Genomic DNA, 15,946 nt, shown 5'->3' with positions numbered 1-15,946 from the left:
CTTCTTTCTTTTCTCTCCAAAACTCTTGAACGTGCCGTCCTTGGCCAGCTCTCTTGCTATCTCTCTCAGAATGACCTTCTTGATCCTAATCAGTCAGGTTTCAAGACTGGGCATTCAACTGAGACTGCTCTTCTCTGTGTCACGGAGGCTCTCCGCACTGCTAAAGCTAACTCTCTCTCCTCTGCTCTCATCCTTCTTTCTAGACCTATCTGCTGCCTTTGATACTGTGAACCATCAGATCCTCCTCTCCACCCTCTCCGAGTTGGGCATCTCCGGCGCGGCCCACGCTTGGATTGCGTCCTACCTGACAGGTCGCTTCTACCAGGTGGCGTGGCGAGAATCTGTCTCCGCACCATTCGCTCTCACCACTGGTGTCCCCCAGGGCTCTGTTCTAGACCCTCTCCTATTCTCGCTATACACCAAGTCACTTGGCTCTGTCATATCCTCACATGGTCTCTCCTATCATTGCTATGCAGACGACACACAATTAATCTTCTCCTTTCCCCCTTCTGATAACCAGGCGGCGAATCGCATCTCTGCATGTCTGTCAGACATATCAGTGTGGATGACGGATCACCACCTCAAGCTGAACCTCGGCAAGACGGAGCTGCTCTTCCTCCCGGGGAAGGACTGCCCGTTCCATGATCTCGCCATCACGGTTGACAACTCCCTTGTGTCCTCCTCCCAGAGTGCTAAGAACCTTGGCGTGATCCTGGACAACACCCTGTCGTTCTCCACTAACATCAAGGCGGTGACCCGATCCTGTAGGTTCATGCTCTACAACATTCGCAGAGTACGACCCTGCCTCACACAGGAAGCGGCGCAGGTCCTAATCCAGGCACTTGTCATCTCCCGTCTGGATTACTGCAACTCGCTGTTGGCTGGGCTCCCTGCCTGTGCCATTAAACCCCTACAACTCATCCAGAACGCCGCAGCCCGTCTGGTGTTCAACCTTCCCAAGTTCTCTCACGTCACCCCGCTCCTCCGCTCTCTCCACTGGCTTCCAGTTGAAGCTCGCATCCGCTACAAGACCATGGTGATTGCCTACGGAGCTGTGAAGGGAACAGCACCTCCATACCTTCAGGCTCTGATCAGGCCCTACACCCAAACAAGGGCACTGCGTTCATCCACCTCTGGCCTGCTGGCCCCCCTACCTCTGAGGAAGCACAGTTCCCGCTCAGCCCAGTCAAAACTGTTCGCTGCTCTGGCACCCCAATGGTGGAACAAGCTCCCTCACGACGCCAGGACAGCGGAGTCAATCACCACCTTCCGGAGACACGTGAAACCCCACCTCTTTAAGGAATACCTAGGATAGGATAAAGTCATCCTTCTAACCCCCCCCCCCCCCTTAAAAGATTTAGATGCACTATTGTAAAGTGGTTGTTCCACTGGATATCATAAGGTGAATGCACCAATTTGTAAGTCGCTCTGGATAAGAGCGTCTGCTAAATGACTTAAATGTAAATGTAAAATGTAATTATTTGACCATGCTGGTCATTTATGAACATTTGAACATCTTGGCCATGTTCTGTTATAATCTCCACCCGGCACAGCCAGAAGAGGACTGGTCACCCCTCATAGCCTGGTTCCTTTCTAGGTTTCTTCCTAGGTTTTGGCCTTCCTAGGGAGTTTTTCCTAGCTACCGTGCTTCTACACCTGCATTGCTTGCTGTTTGGGGTTTTAGGCTGGGTTTCTGTACAGCACTTTGAGATATCAGCTGATGTAAGAAGGGCTATATAAATACATTTTATTTTGATTTATTTTGGAGCTGCCTTACTCAGGAAAGCAAAAAAGAGGCCATGTTTGTATGCGGCTTTATTAAAAAAAAATGTTTTACATTGTTTGCAAACTGATATGTGACATGTAATAATGCTAAAATAACATGCAAAACAGGCAACAAAAACAAGTTTTTTATTTTAGCTAAACAGGTGGGGCTCAAAACAGGTGGGGCTCCACCTGCCATGAATGACAGGTCGGCACTGATCATGCCCATGGACAATATCTAAAAGGCACATGACAAAAGTGTTTACTACTCATTGTTGAGGAATTTGGCCTTACTACTCTCACACTGGATTGGAGCCCAGACTCACAATTTATAGAACCAGATAAATAAAACCATGTTTTTCACCTACCTTAAATGTATCTGCAGATTTGGAAGGCACAGTACAACCCATTAGTGTCTGACTTGCAGCTTGTCTCTCAATTTTGATAATGAGAGCCATTGCTCTGCTTTAATTGGGTTAGAGTTATAGAGGTGGATGACAGATCTGGAGAGAGGGTCTGAGTGCGGTGAAGGCTACAGTGCTGAAATGACATCATGCATCACAAGCTGGAAAAAGTATTCAGAAAGTGTTGAAATACGGGAAATAGAGATGATTTTCCAGAATGTCCGTTAAGCTTTTGAATCCTAACATCATTGCAATACTGTACCATTTGACTGTCAAGCTAAAATAAATTCAGGAGTATTCTCACCATCACTGTATCTGAGTGTATGCACTTCTAGCCCTTGTCATTAGGGTACATGGTCTAGCACTACATATTAGTAAATTCCTCACCAGTAATGTACATACAGTGCATTCAGAAAGTATTCAGACCCCTTGACTTTTTCTACATTTTGTTACGTTTCAGCCTTATTCTAAAATGGATTATATATATTTTTTGCTCAATCTACAAACAATACCCCATAATGACAAAGCAAAAACAGGTTTTTAGAAATTTTGCTAAATTATACAAAAATAAAAACACGAAATGTCACATTTACATAAGTATTCAGACCCTTTAATCAGTACTTTGTTGAAGCACCGTTGGCAGCGATTACAGCATCGAGTCTTCTTGGGTAGGATGCTTGTTACACCTGTATTTGGGGAGTTTTCCCCATTCTTCTCTGCAGATCCTCTCAAGCTCTGTCAGGTTGGATGGGGTGTGTCGCTGCACAGCTATTTTCAGGTCTCTCCAGAGATGTTCGATTGGATTCATCCGGGCTCTTGCTGGGCCACTCAAGGACATTCAGAGACTTGTCCCGAAGCCACTCCTGCGTTGTCTTGGCTGTGTGCTTAGGGTCATTGTCCTATTGTAAGGTGAACCTTAGCCTCAGTCTGAGGTCCTGAGCGCTCTGGAGCAGGTTTTCATCAAGGATCTCTGTACTTTGCTCCGTTCATCTTTGCCTCGATCCTGACTAGTCTCCCAGTCCCTGCCTCTGAAAAACATCCTCACAGCATGATGTTGCCACCACCATGCTACATCGTAGGGATGGGGACAGATTTCCTCCAGAAGTGACGCTTGGCATTCAGGCCAAAGTTCAATCTTGGTTACATCAGAACAGAGAATCTTGTTTATGATGGTCTGAGTCTTCAGGGTACATTTGGCAAACTCCAAGCGGCCTGTCATGTGCCTTTTACTGTTTTTGATTTTGAATACATTTGCAAAAATGTCTAAAAAAACTGTTATGCTTTGTCATTATGGGGTATTGTGTGTAGATTGCTGAGGAAAAAAACATTTGATCCATTTTAGAACAAGGTTGTAACGTAACAAAATGTGGAAAAAGTCAAGGGGTCTGAACACTTTCCAAAGGCACTGTACAGTACTTCCATAACTCAGGCGTTTTGTTTTACACCCCGATGCGTGCTCATGTTTAAGTGTCGTCATCCCGTTGGTGTTGTGATGCGTAGGTGACTGATTGCAAACATTCTGCAGAAGAGTGAAAGGTCAGAGCAGCAGTTAGGGGATGAGAGAGAGTTACTGCATCTGCTGGACTGGCTTTCTGCCCCATTGAACACAGTCCAATAACCAACGACATGTTAATCAACAGTGGCTCAGACTGGCCCATGGGAATGTGGGTGGATGTACAGTAGATTATGAAAATAAATTCCTCTTGACTTTTCTTCAGCTATTTTGTGATAGTGTAGTCTTTTTGGTATCGACACAGTGTGAAAATACAGCTTGGACCGATCACCACACTATGTCACAGTGCTTCTGCGTAGGAGGCAGTGTGATGGAGGTTGTTGTCTGTGTATTCTATCTGTACCTCATAATATCTGCGAGCACAGTTAGACGAGACCTGCGCTCCACTCTGCTGTGCAGAGGCTTTATTGACCCAACGGGTAGAGACGTGGTAAAAAAAGGCACAGTAGAACTGTTGGGGTCTGGCAAAGGGATCAGGATCTGGCAAACAAACAGTGGCAGCATTAGCAGTGGCAGCATTAGCAGTGGCAGCATTAGCAGTGGCAGCATTAGCAGTGGCAGCATTGCCCGTAGAAAGGTTTACCTAAAAAACACTGCACAGAGTAAACTGGTAAAAGACACACTCCCTCCCCAAGGCAGGCATTAGGGACCTGGCTGAGGTTTCTGACAGACGACATCCTCGTTCCGTCACAGTTTGTACTTTCGATAATCCTCGTCTCTCTCTCTTGCTTTGTAACAGCATACTGAGGACAAACTGTAGGATGGCAGGAAGGGGAAGGGGAGAGGGGGATCAGATATGGCTGCTCCTGCCTCTCCAATGGGGTGCATTCCTAACACCCCCCCCAACTCAAACCAGGGTGGTCAGCTTGTCTATGAGGTCGTCGATGGTGTAGACCATGAGCCTGATGTCATCCTTCTCGGCCATGCGGTGCTGGCCGTGGCGGCGTAGGATGACGTCCACGTCGGGGCTGAGGACGCGCTGGGCCACTTGCATGGAGATGTGCCAGGGCACGTCGTCGTCCTTCAGGCCGTGGATGAGCCTCACGGGGCAGGTGATGGGGATGGGGCTCTGGAGGACACAGTGGTTCTCCGCCTCGTTCAGGAAGCCAATAGTGAACGTGTAGGCGCCCTCCTCGCTGTGCTTGGTGGGCACAGTCAGCACGCCCTTCTCTTCAATCTCCTTACGCACCTGTGGTGAAATGGGATCAATTCCATTTTAAATAAAACAATGAATTGACATTCACATAGAGCATTTTATTTCAATTCACCACTCCCTGAATAGAAATGGAATTAGCACAAAGACCCTGGTCATAACCACACATTATTTTATGATGTCCTCGCTCACCTCTAAAGACATTGACTTGAAGGCTGTGACGATGTGGTCTGCTGCCGTGGATATGCCCACCAGAGCTGCAGTCTTCTCCGGCCTGGCGATAGCTGCCAACAGCATGAGCCAGCCGCCCATACTAGACCCTACCATGATCTGAACAGAGACCATGGGGAAAGACATGATTACGTTAAAGATGCCTTGATCTAGGATAGGGAGCAATGGTACATAGAAATACCAACAGTTTGATATGGATTGCTTCGCTTGTCTCCTCCCCTTGTCTCCTTATCTTCTTCTTCCATTTGAACCGACTCTTCTGCAGAGAAGCACCATGGTCATCTAGCTATCGCTACAATGGACAGAAGTAGTTTCTAAAAACAGATGTGATTCTAACCAGGGGAAATTATTTTCCAATCGTTCCATTCCGAGCACAACCCCTCTGTATTTCGCTCAGTTGGAGTGTTCCAACCAGCATAATAAAGAACTGGTTTGATCCAGAAAAAGGTAACGGTTCATATAGTTCCTTCTCATACATTTCCCTGTGAACTCAACATACTGGAGCTTTTACATTTATGTCATTCATTTACTCCGCCAATTAGTGTGGATGGAGAAGCTTGCTATGGAACGGTAAGCTAGTTGTTTACATGACATGTATTGTAATGTGTTTAGGCTATTACTAGTATTATAACGTCACTAAATTACAGAATTACATACCAGATATGAAGAATATTTTGGGAACAATTTAAAAAAATTATTAACCAGTTCTCAAGATTTGAAAATAACGGTACTGTTCCGGAACACTAAAAGATCACTTTCGTTCCCGATTCAGTTTTTCTGTTCCTGGAAAAATATTATTATTTTTTCACTTTTTGGTTCTGTTCCCTGAATCAGTTCCAAATCATCATCATCATCATCACAAGGACATTGGGAGTAATATGACTCTGGCCCTGCTAATGGTCTCATTCACTAGCTGTGTGTCTGATGAATGTCAAGCAGAGCCCTGAAGCCTGGCATGGCAGGCTATGCTACTCAGGTAATGATTGAACGTGTGTGAGGTGAACTTTACAATGGTGGTGTGAGATGCTGTTTAATTTGTGTGACAGTGCCCACTTGTGGAAACATGTGACACTAACACCACCAATGTTTGAATTCAACAACACTAATACAGAACCACAGTTTTGTTTTTATACAGATTCTAACTGAAATCTTACACAACAAATAGAGTAAATATTATGGAGGGCAAAATTATCACAGCATATTTTCAAATATCAATGTCATGTAAGAGACGGTCTATAACTGGGTTATAAAGTCAAACCAGTCTTTGAGCGCTTAACTCTTACATCTAGACGTTCCGCTAGCGGAACACCTGCTCCAATATCCAATGATGGGCGTGGCGCGAATTACAAATTCCTCTAAAATCCGAAAACTTCCATTTTTCAAACATATGACTATTTTACAGCATTTTAAAGACAAGACTCTCGTTAATCTAACCACACTGTCCGATTTCAAAAAGGCTTTACAGCGAAAGCAAAACATTAGATTATGTCAGCAGAGTACCCAGCCAGAAATAATCAGACACCCATTTTTCAAGCTAGCATATAATGTCACAAAAAACAAAACCACAGCTAAATGCAGCACTAACCTTTGATGATCTTAATCAGGTGACAACCCTAGGACATTATGTTATACAATGCATGCATGTTTTGTTCAATCAAGTTCATATTTATATCAAAAACCAGCTTTTTTACATTAGCGTGACGTTCAGAACTAGCATACCCCCCGCAAACATCCGGTGAATTTACTAAATTACTCACGTAAACGTTCACAAAAAACATAACAATTATTTTAAGAATTATAGATACAGAACTCCTCTATGCACTCGATATGTCCGATTTTAAAATAGCTTTTCGGTGAAAGCACATTTTGCAATATTCTCAGTAGATAGCCCAACCATCACGGCTAGCCATTTAGACACCGACCAAGTTTAGCCCTGATCAAACTCCGATTTACTATTACAAAAGTTTCATTACCTTTGTTGTCTTCGTCAGAATGCACTCCCAGGACTGGTACTTCAATAACAAATGTTGGTTTGGTCCAAAATAATCCATCGTTATATCCAAATTGCGGCGTTTTGTTCGTGCGTCCCAGACACTATCCGAAATGGTAAATCAGGGTCGCGAGCATGGCGCAATTCGTGACAAAAGATTTCTAAATATTCCATTACCATACTTCGAAGCATGTCAACCGCTGTTTAAAATCCATTTTTATGCCATTTTTCTCGTAAAAAAGCGATAATATTCAGACCGGGAATCTCCGTTTAGCTAAACAGACAAAGGAAAAGTAAGCTTTCGGTCGACGCGGGCACGAGCCTGAGTCTCACAGTACTGTAACCAGCCACTACCCAAACGCGCTACTTTGTTTCAACCAGAGCCTGCAAAGCCACGATTCAGCATTTTGCCGCCTTCTGAGAGCCCATGTGAGCCGTTGAAAGTGTCACGTAAGAGCAGAGATCCCCTGTAATTGATAGAGATAATCAACAAGGCCAAGAAATGGCAGACAGGGTACTTCCTGTACAGAATCTTCTCAGGTTTTGGCCTGCCAAATGAGTTCTGTTATACTCACAGACACCATTCAAACAGTTTTAGAAACTTTGGAGTGTTTTCTATCCAAAGCTAATAATTATATGCATATTCTAGTTTCTGGGCAGGAGTACTAATCAGATTAAATCGGGTACGTTTTTTATCCGTCCGTGAAAATACTGCCCCCTAGCCATAACAGGTTAAACGCAGATCTGAAAATACAAAACACTTTAATAATGAACAAAATCAAATACCAATTTGAATCCCACCAAATACACAGATAAATATGAGAGTTATCTAAAGGCTAGTTTAGATATGATTCTAGATCCAGTGGAGAGTTCTTTCACCTGTGGACCCTCTGTTAGTTCATCCAACACGAAGAGGACGTCTTTCTTCCAGGTGCCGATGGTCCCTTCAGTGAACACCCCCTCCGATAACCCATGGCCTGTGTAGTCAAACCTGGGGAAACACAAACACAACATGAGCCTGGAGGACCAGTCAGACATACAATAAAACATGGGAAATAATCTGGCTACTAAGCTAGCGTAAAAACTCAGAGAGCAGTGTATTTGGGTAACATGAGTTAGAGGGTGGTCTATTTGCGTAACATACAGGCTATCAATCAATCAAATGTATTTATAAAACCTTTTTACATCAGCAAATGTCACAAAGTGCTATACAGAAACCCAGCCTAAAACCCCAAACAGCAAGCAATGCAGAGATAGAAGCATGGAAAAACTCCCTAGAAAGGCAGGAACCTAGGAAGAAAGCTAGAAAGGAACAAAGCTCTGAGGGGTGGCCAGTCCTCTTCTGGCTGTGCCAGATGGAGATTATAAGAGGATATGGCCATTGAAGCCAGATCGTTCTTCAAGATGTTCAAACATTCATAGATGACCAGCAGGGTAAAATAATAATCAGTGTTTGTAGAGGGTGCAACAGGTCAGCACCTCAGGAGTAAATGGGTTCGAAAGCTAGGGGGTCTATTCAGACAATGAACATCAGGATAGAGTTTTGGCTAAGGTACGCCTACCTCAGATATTCAGATTCAGGGGGTATATTTGGGTAATGTGCCACGGTCTAAAGGACGGTATAAACATGGTATTTCTATAACATGGTTTATTAGGCCATACAATTTTTATTAAAATGTTTACTCAATTTCCTTTTCTGAAAAGTGAGGTGAGCAAGAGCGAATAAAATACTATAGCAACCTTTGTTCAACACCTATAACCTAATCAAAAGATTTTAGCAACTTGGGAAGGCTACAAGAGGCAAAGTTCAGCCATAATTTGAAAGTTAGTTGTGTACCAGTATGTCTTTACTGGAAGCTTGAGGAAATTACTTATGCCATAATCATGCAATTTTATTTATTTGTATTTATATTTGTGAAAAACATTTAATTACATTTTCGTCATTTAGCAGACGCTCTTATCTAGAGTGATTAGGGTTAAGTGCCTTGCCCTGGGGCCCACACAGATTTTTCACCTAATCAGCTCGGGGATACGAACCAGCGGCCTTTCAGTTCCTGGCCCAACGCTCTTAACCACTAGGTTACGCAATACACAGCGGCAGGTAGAGTACAGTACCTAAGGTATGAGTGTCCTAGCGACCTGCAGAACTCCTCCAGGGCCTCAGCTTTCTGGCCGTTCATGTTGGATCCATACCCAGGCAGGAAGACCACGCCTGGACTCTTCCCCTTTACCCTGCGGTAGGCCAGCTTGGGGAGCTCTGGCCTCGTTGCATACTGTACAGAGGACTTCTGTCTCACACCTGTAGGACAAACACACACAATATGTGCCAATTGACTATGATAGAATTAGAATAAGTGATTTAATGCAATAGTTGAGAATGGAGTGCGTCTTTAAGAACGGCGTGTAAAATGTAGGTTGTATTTGGGTGATTTGTGAAATCCCCTTGAAAGATCAAATCAGGGTGAAGTCAAGGCAAGGAATGATCAGCTGAGGCATTCTTATGTAACATTTAGAAAACTGAATTGGGCCAGTGCTGTGGGACAAGACCTCGTTGACGTCACCAGAGTGAAAGCTACCGAACAGACCCTGATACAGCAGACTATGACGTGATGCAATTCAGGTGAAAATGTGTTACTTATCACAATGTAAAAACAATTCAAAACAGAATAACATTACAAGCCTAGAAAATTGTAATGCAAAAGGTTATACTTAATTTAATTAACAGCATTTGCATTGATGTCTAAAAAGTAGGCTACCATAGCTGCTTTTAGCAACGCTAGAACTGGCATAACACAGCTTCTCTGGACCCCTGCAAGGTCGTAGTTCACCCCCCTGAAAAAATAAACAATCGAATGAGTCTGCCAGACAGCCATTCACAAAGTATAGATTACAGATCGCTGTCCATTGTGTTGAAACTGTGATATGTCTGTGCGGCTGCCTATGGAATTGATGATAGGCTTTCTGTGGTGCCAGGGCATGTAGCTTATAGATTTGCCTTAGCTAATGGATAAATGTTAGAAATATTTGGTTGTCATTTTCCCATGATAAGCAGGGCGTCCATTTAGGCTGCTGGCTGACGGATTGTAAAATAAATGTTCGATACAACAGCATACTAATCTGCAACCAATTGATTTTGTTTAGAATATACAGCTGTCCTGTATAGCCTACCTGAACCTGCATGACATGAGCCATCCTCGCGGTCTCTCCCAGCATGGATAGAAATTTGTTGTGCGTAAAACCAGTCTATTAATGCCAATCTCTTTTTTGTTCTATGTAGAGGGCTATAGTAACAACAATATGCGACAGTGTCGCCTTGCATTTTTGTGTTCAAATGTTCTCACCACGACCTGTAGGTCCAGGTTGCAGGCCTGACTATTTTCATTACTGAGTACTGACAACCCAGACAGTCATTGCTGAGACATTGTGCATTATATGTCCATTGCGCTGCACACAATTTAAACTTAGTCTTGAATGATGCATGCCAAGATATACCAGAGATAAGGGACTGTTGATATTACAACCACACAATTGAAACGGCAGTTCACCAGTATGAACAAAATCGCACTCTGCTTTTTTTTGTTTGAGCCCTCAAGAACAGCTGTCATTTAAAGATGATAATCTGTTTGCGTCTGCCAATTTATTGACTGTCCAGTATCCACATGACCTGTCCTCAGAGCTTCCTATATAGTTCATCTCTGTCCGTAACGTGTTGAGGCTGGCAATTAAGGAGGATATGAGATGCTCAATTAATGACGTTGCAGATCTGCTGTATTTGAAGCACCACTCCCTTCTGCCCAGTTTCCCTGATGTACTATGGAACATACATTTAACAGACTTTCTAAACATGGGTCTGTAGACCCACTTTTCTCTCCGATTAGCGCATGTCAAAATAAAAGTCCTGCACGTGCACCATACCTGCCCCAAAAAAGCAAGAACTTGTGGAGGACTATTTATTTTGACATGATGTAAGCAGAGAGGGCCTGACCTCGCTGAGAAACTGCATGGGTCTACAACAGACCCACGTTTGGACATTCTGTTAATTATACTTTCCATTAGATGCTTTTTTCTCTAATTCCCCCTGCATAAGGACCAAGCCTACAGACAATCAAAAGAGTAAGTTGAAATAAAATATTATTTCATTTCTGGCTTTCAGCAGACTATTTAAAAAGAATGTTGCAAGCCAATTCCCAGTAACTCAAGTGTGTAAATACCATAGAGATAGATAGAGGACTCATCTTTGTATCTGTGCCATTGTAGTGTCTCTGAAAGCACATGACATGACTCCAACAGGGTCACAATGAAGTTGGAAGTCCCACTCAGTTTGACGTCAATCAAAACGGTGAAAGCTCAATGGCTCTGCCCATGCTAATGCAGCCTTTTATCTACTTGAGGCCTCTATCATTCTCTATGGTAAATACTAGCGTTGCAAAATGAAGCTACTCCTGCATTTTACACTGGGAGACTGTGCAAACCATAGACATTAAAACCAGTAAATGATGATAGCGCTGATGTACGTCATCCACGTATTCCTATGGAAAACTCCCGATGGCGCATGAAGCTGTAAGTATTTGAATTTGAAGCACGCCATATCAGAGATTACTTTTGTTAGGAGATGTAAAACTCCCTTGGAATCATATTAACGGTCATTGTGTACATTGCCCATGTGTCATCAATGGGCCGTGTGGTCCATTCTGGGACAAGGACTCGACTCATAACTTGATTTTGATAAGGATCATGGCGAAAGTGGTCGTAACGAGCAAAGGATCATGGTCGATGTAGTTGTTTTCATCCTGCCTGAGAGCGTCAACCTTAAAGGTGCTACACATAGGATTTCTTAGAATTTTTGCATTGTAATTTCTGAAAATGTCCATAACATATCTGACGCTTATAGAGGAATGATAGTGTTTCACAGTATTACTTACCCGCCAGTGTTGTGATTGGCTGTGATATTAGCCTATTGATTTCTACTGCTGAAGTGGCATCTGTTGTCAAAATGGGGAAGCTGTTCTGACTTTGTGGCTGTGTTATTTAGTGGAAATAGCTTTGTCATTTCCTGGTTGCTAAAATTCTACACTGTTTGCTCAATTTCAGAATATGTGATAAAAACAAGCACTAAATAGTGGAGGGAATTGTATCATCTAAATTGCTGTGAAATAATATATTTTCAATAACAAATATGTATAAAATGACAGAATTGCACAACATATGTTTATAAAAAGGCCAAATTCTTCCCAGACCCAAGAACAACAAATGTTCCCCATGTGTGCAACTTCTGTAAGCTCCTATACTCTACTGCTCTATACCACTACGCAAATGTGATGATATGCATGCACTGCTTTATTATAAAGGTGATTTATTTTTCTCCATCTGTTCCGGTACCTCAAGCTTCCCAGGTCACCCCCCTCTCGCACTCACTTTTTGTTCCACCACCTCCCTATTTATGCAACTAATTCTAAAACAGAGAAATATCGACATTTCATAAATTACATGACCGTCCCCTAGAATAGACTTTAAAAAAAATACTAAACCCTCCCTTTGACTGAAATTGAAAAAGCATGACTGTCACGTCCTGACCAGTAATAGGGGTTATTTGTTATTGTAGTTTGGTCAGGACGTGGCAGGGGGTATTTGTTTTATGTGGTTCGGGGTGGTTGTGTGTTTAGTAGGGTGTTTGATTTATTATTCCGGGTTTTGGGCAATGTTCTATGGTTATGTATTTCTATGTTTAGTCTAGTATTTTGTATTTCTATGCTTAGTTAATTGGGGATTGGACTCTCAATTGGAGGCAGGTGTTTTCTAGTTGCCTCTGATTGAGGGTCCTATATATAGGTATGTGTTTGTTTTAGTGTTTTGTGGGAGATTGTGCTGTGTATAGCTAGCTCTATGCCTTACCGGCCTGTTATTAGTTGTTGTGTTTTTGTTGTGTACGTGTTTATTTTGGTTTACATTCTTTGTCCGTTGAAATAAAAGAAGAAGAGTGCACATTTTCCCGCTGCGTCTTGGTCCGCTAAACCCTACGACAACCGTGACAATGACACTCCCCCATTTTCCTCCAGGTACCCATTCTGTACATTTCGATCTATCCCTAACCAATGATGGGTAACATCAACCACTTTTGAACATATACAGTGCATTCAGACCCCTTGACTTTTGCCACATTTTGTAACGTTAGCCTTACTCTAAAATGGATTTGATTATTTTTCCCACTCAATCCACACACAATATCCCATAATGACAAAGCAAAAACAGGTTTAAATTTTTTTTGAAAATGTATTACAAATAAAACACTTAAATATTACATTTACATAAGTATTCAGAACCTTCAATGAGTACTTTAATGAAGCAACTTTGGCAGCGATTACAGCCTTGAGTATGATGCCACAAGCTTGGGACACCTGTATTTGGGGAGTTCCTCCCATTCTTCTCTGCAGATCCTCTCAAGCTCTGTCAGGTTGGATGGGGAGTGTCACTACACAGCTTTTTCAGGTCTCTCAAGCGATGTTCGATCGGGTTCAAGTCTGGGTTCTGGCTGGGCCACTCAAGGACATTCAGAGACTTGTCCTGAAGTCACTCCTGCGTTGTCTTGGCTGTGTGCTTAGGGTCGTTGTCCTGTTGGAAGGTGAACCTTCACCCCAGTCTGAGGTCCTGAGTGCTCTGTAGCAGGTTATCATCAAGGGTCTCTTTGTACTTTGCTCCGTTCATCTTTCCCTCGATCCTGACACATCTTCCAGTCTCTGCCACTGAAAAACATCTCCACAGCATCATGCAGCCATCACCATGCTTCACCGTAGGGATGGTGCCAGGTTTCCTCCATACGTGATGCTAGGCTTTCAGGCCAAAGAGTTCAATCTTGGTTTCATCAGACCAGAGAATCTTGTTTCTCATAGTCAGAGTCCTTTAGGTGCCTTTTGGAAAACTCCAAGCTGGCTGTCATGTTCCTTTTACTGAGGAGTAGATTCCATCTAGCCACCAAAAAGGCCTGATTGGTGGAGTTCTCCAGAGATGGTTGTCCTTCTGGTAGGTCCTCCCATGTCCACAGAGGAACTCTGCCAGAGTGACCATCGGGTTCTTGGTAACCTCCCTTGACCAAGGCCCTGCTCCCCTGATTGCTCAGTTTGGCCGGGCGGTCAGCTCTAGTTAGTCTTGGTGATTCCGAACTTCTTCCATTTAAGAATGATGGAGGCCACTGTTTTCTTGGGGACCTTCAATGCTGCAGACATTTTGTATTACCCTTCCTCTAATCTGTCCCTCGACACAATCCTGTCTCAGAGTTCTACGGACAATTCCTTCAAACTCATGGCTTGGTTTTTTCTCTGATGTGCACTGTCAACTGTGGGACCTTATATAGACAGGTGTGTGCCTTTCCAAATCATGTCCAATCAATTGAATTTACCACAGGTGGACTCCAATCAAGGCGTAGAAACATCTCAAAGATGATCAATGGAAACAGGATGCACCTGAGGTCAATTTTGAGTATCATAGCAAAGGGTCTGAATACTTACGTAAATAAGGTATTTCAGTTTTTATTTGTAATAAATTTGCAAAAATTCAACTTTAGAATAAAGCTGTACCGTAGCAAAATGTGGAAAAAGGGAAGGGGTCTGAATACTTTCCTAATACACTGTAACGCCTTTTACTTCCAAAAAGCAGAATAGGGTTGTTTTACCTTTATTTAACTAGGCAAGTCAGTTAAGAACAAATTCTTATTTTCAATGACGGCCTGATTCAGAAATGTAGATATGATGGTAATGAGGAAATAAAGGGCATCAGCATGTGTGGTTTGTTTATTCTGCAGCAGCATATGTTATTGGAGTAATTTACAAATGTTCTTAACATTACAAAATGGACTCATTAAGTGATCGTTATGTGAAACGCAATCACACCCACTTGAATATGATTATAGTTCCATTTCAACTTTAACCCCCAGAGGCGTATTACTTCCCTAAATGTACATGTCATTTTCACCTTGTCAGCTCAGGGATTCGAGCTTGCAACCTTTCGGTTACTAGACCAACGCTCTAAGGCTACCTGCCATTGTCTCCCACAATGCTTTGTTTCTGACTGCGGTTTGTTAGGAGGAACTCCAGTCGAAAGTTCATGACCTTTGATCACATGGTTGTTGTAAAGGTCATGCGGTCGACATGTAGTAGCAAGTCGGACTTTTTATATCCATAATGCAACACATTGTTAATGGCTGTGACCGTTGGTCAACGTGTTGACAAAAGTGATACGCTCGAACGCGCCCATTCCTTACCAGCATTGATTGTGCGGTATCTAAGAATATGCAAGTGCTGCGCAGTTTATATGTGCATGAGCAAACAAATACATTCAGATGACGGGGTCTGCCGCTGGGTTGTCACTAGTTACCACAGTCACGAAGTCAAAATTGGCTATATCATAATAATTTATGAAAACAAAAAGTTACTTAATATAAGGATAGGGTGAAGTTTAAAATCATTTTAGGAAGATAAATTGTAGAAATAGGCTGGGTTTATGACTTTGTGGTACCTAGTGCCGAGCCTGCCTCTGCCACATTCCCTCCTCTATTTTGTTTATTTTTTATAAAGTAAGTAAGTTTTCCCGTGAAACGGTACACATCGAACCGTAGTATCATACTCACCTCCCAAAGCCTTTGGCGAGAGAGTAGCGACTGCTCCATCCCTCAAAATGTGAGAAAGTCCTTTGCGACAGGACTTCAGGGCGATAGCTGCCATCTCTGACTTCACCACCCACTACGGAAATATCGCGAGAAGACCAACTTTGCCAGATCTTTGGTGGGGTTTGTCGGCGGTTGGCATCCAACGTTATGGTGCATTACCGCCACTTCAATGTTGACAGATGCATACAATAGAGGTCCCCAATACATTAGTGTGTCTGTGTACATGAAAAGT

The 15,946-nt window shown here is 43.0% G+C and overlaps 1 protein-coding gene across 1 annotated transcript; it reads right to left on the bottom strand.

The window, feature by feature from the left end:
• Nucleotides 1-1,797: 1,797 nt before the first annotated feature.
• LOC106597800 (palmitoyl-protein thioesterase ABHD10, mitochondrial) lies at nucleotides 1,798-15,814 on the bottom strand. The gene is made up of 5 exons (XM_045711047.2): nucleotides 15,676-15,814; nucleotides 9,171-9,354; nucleotides 7,935-8,046; nucleotides 5,027-5,164; nucleotides 1,798-4,870 (listed from the first exon to the last, which is right to left on the bottom strand). Exons 1-5 carry the CDS (start codon nucleotides 15,767-15,769, stop codon nucleotides 4,529-4,531), a joined length of 870 nt encoding a protein of 289 aa, XP_045567003.1. The 5' UTR covers nucleotides 15,770-15,814; the 3' UTR covers nucleotides 1,798-4,528.
• Between the last annotated feature and the right edge of the window lie 132 nt (nucleotides 15,815-15,946).

This window comes from Salmo salar, chromosome 29 (genome assembly GCF_965601325.2).
Source record: "Salmo salar chromosome 29, fSalSal1, whole genome shotgun sequence".
NCBI classification, from domain to species: domain Eukaryota; kingdom Metazoa; phylum Chordata; class Actinopteri; order Salmoniformes; family Salmonidae; genus Salmo; species Salmo salar.
The sequence above is the reverse complement of the archived record's forward strand: the minus strand, read 5'-3'. Positions and strand labels throughout refer to the sequence as shown.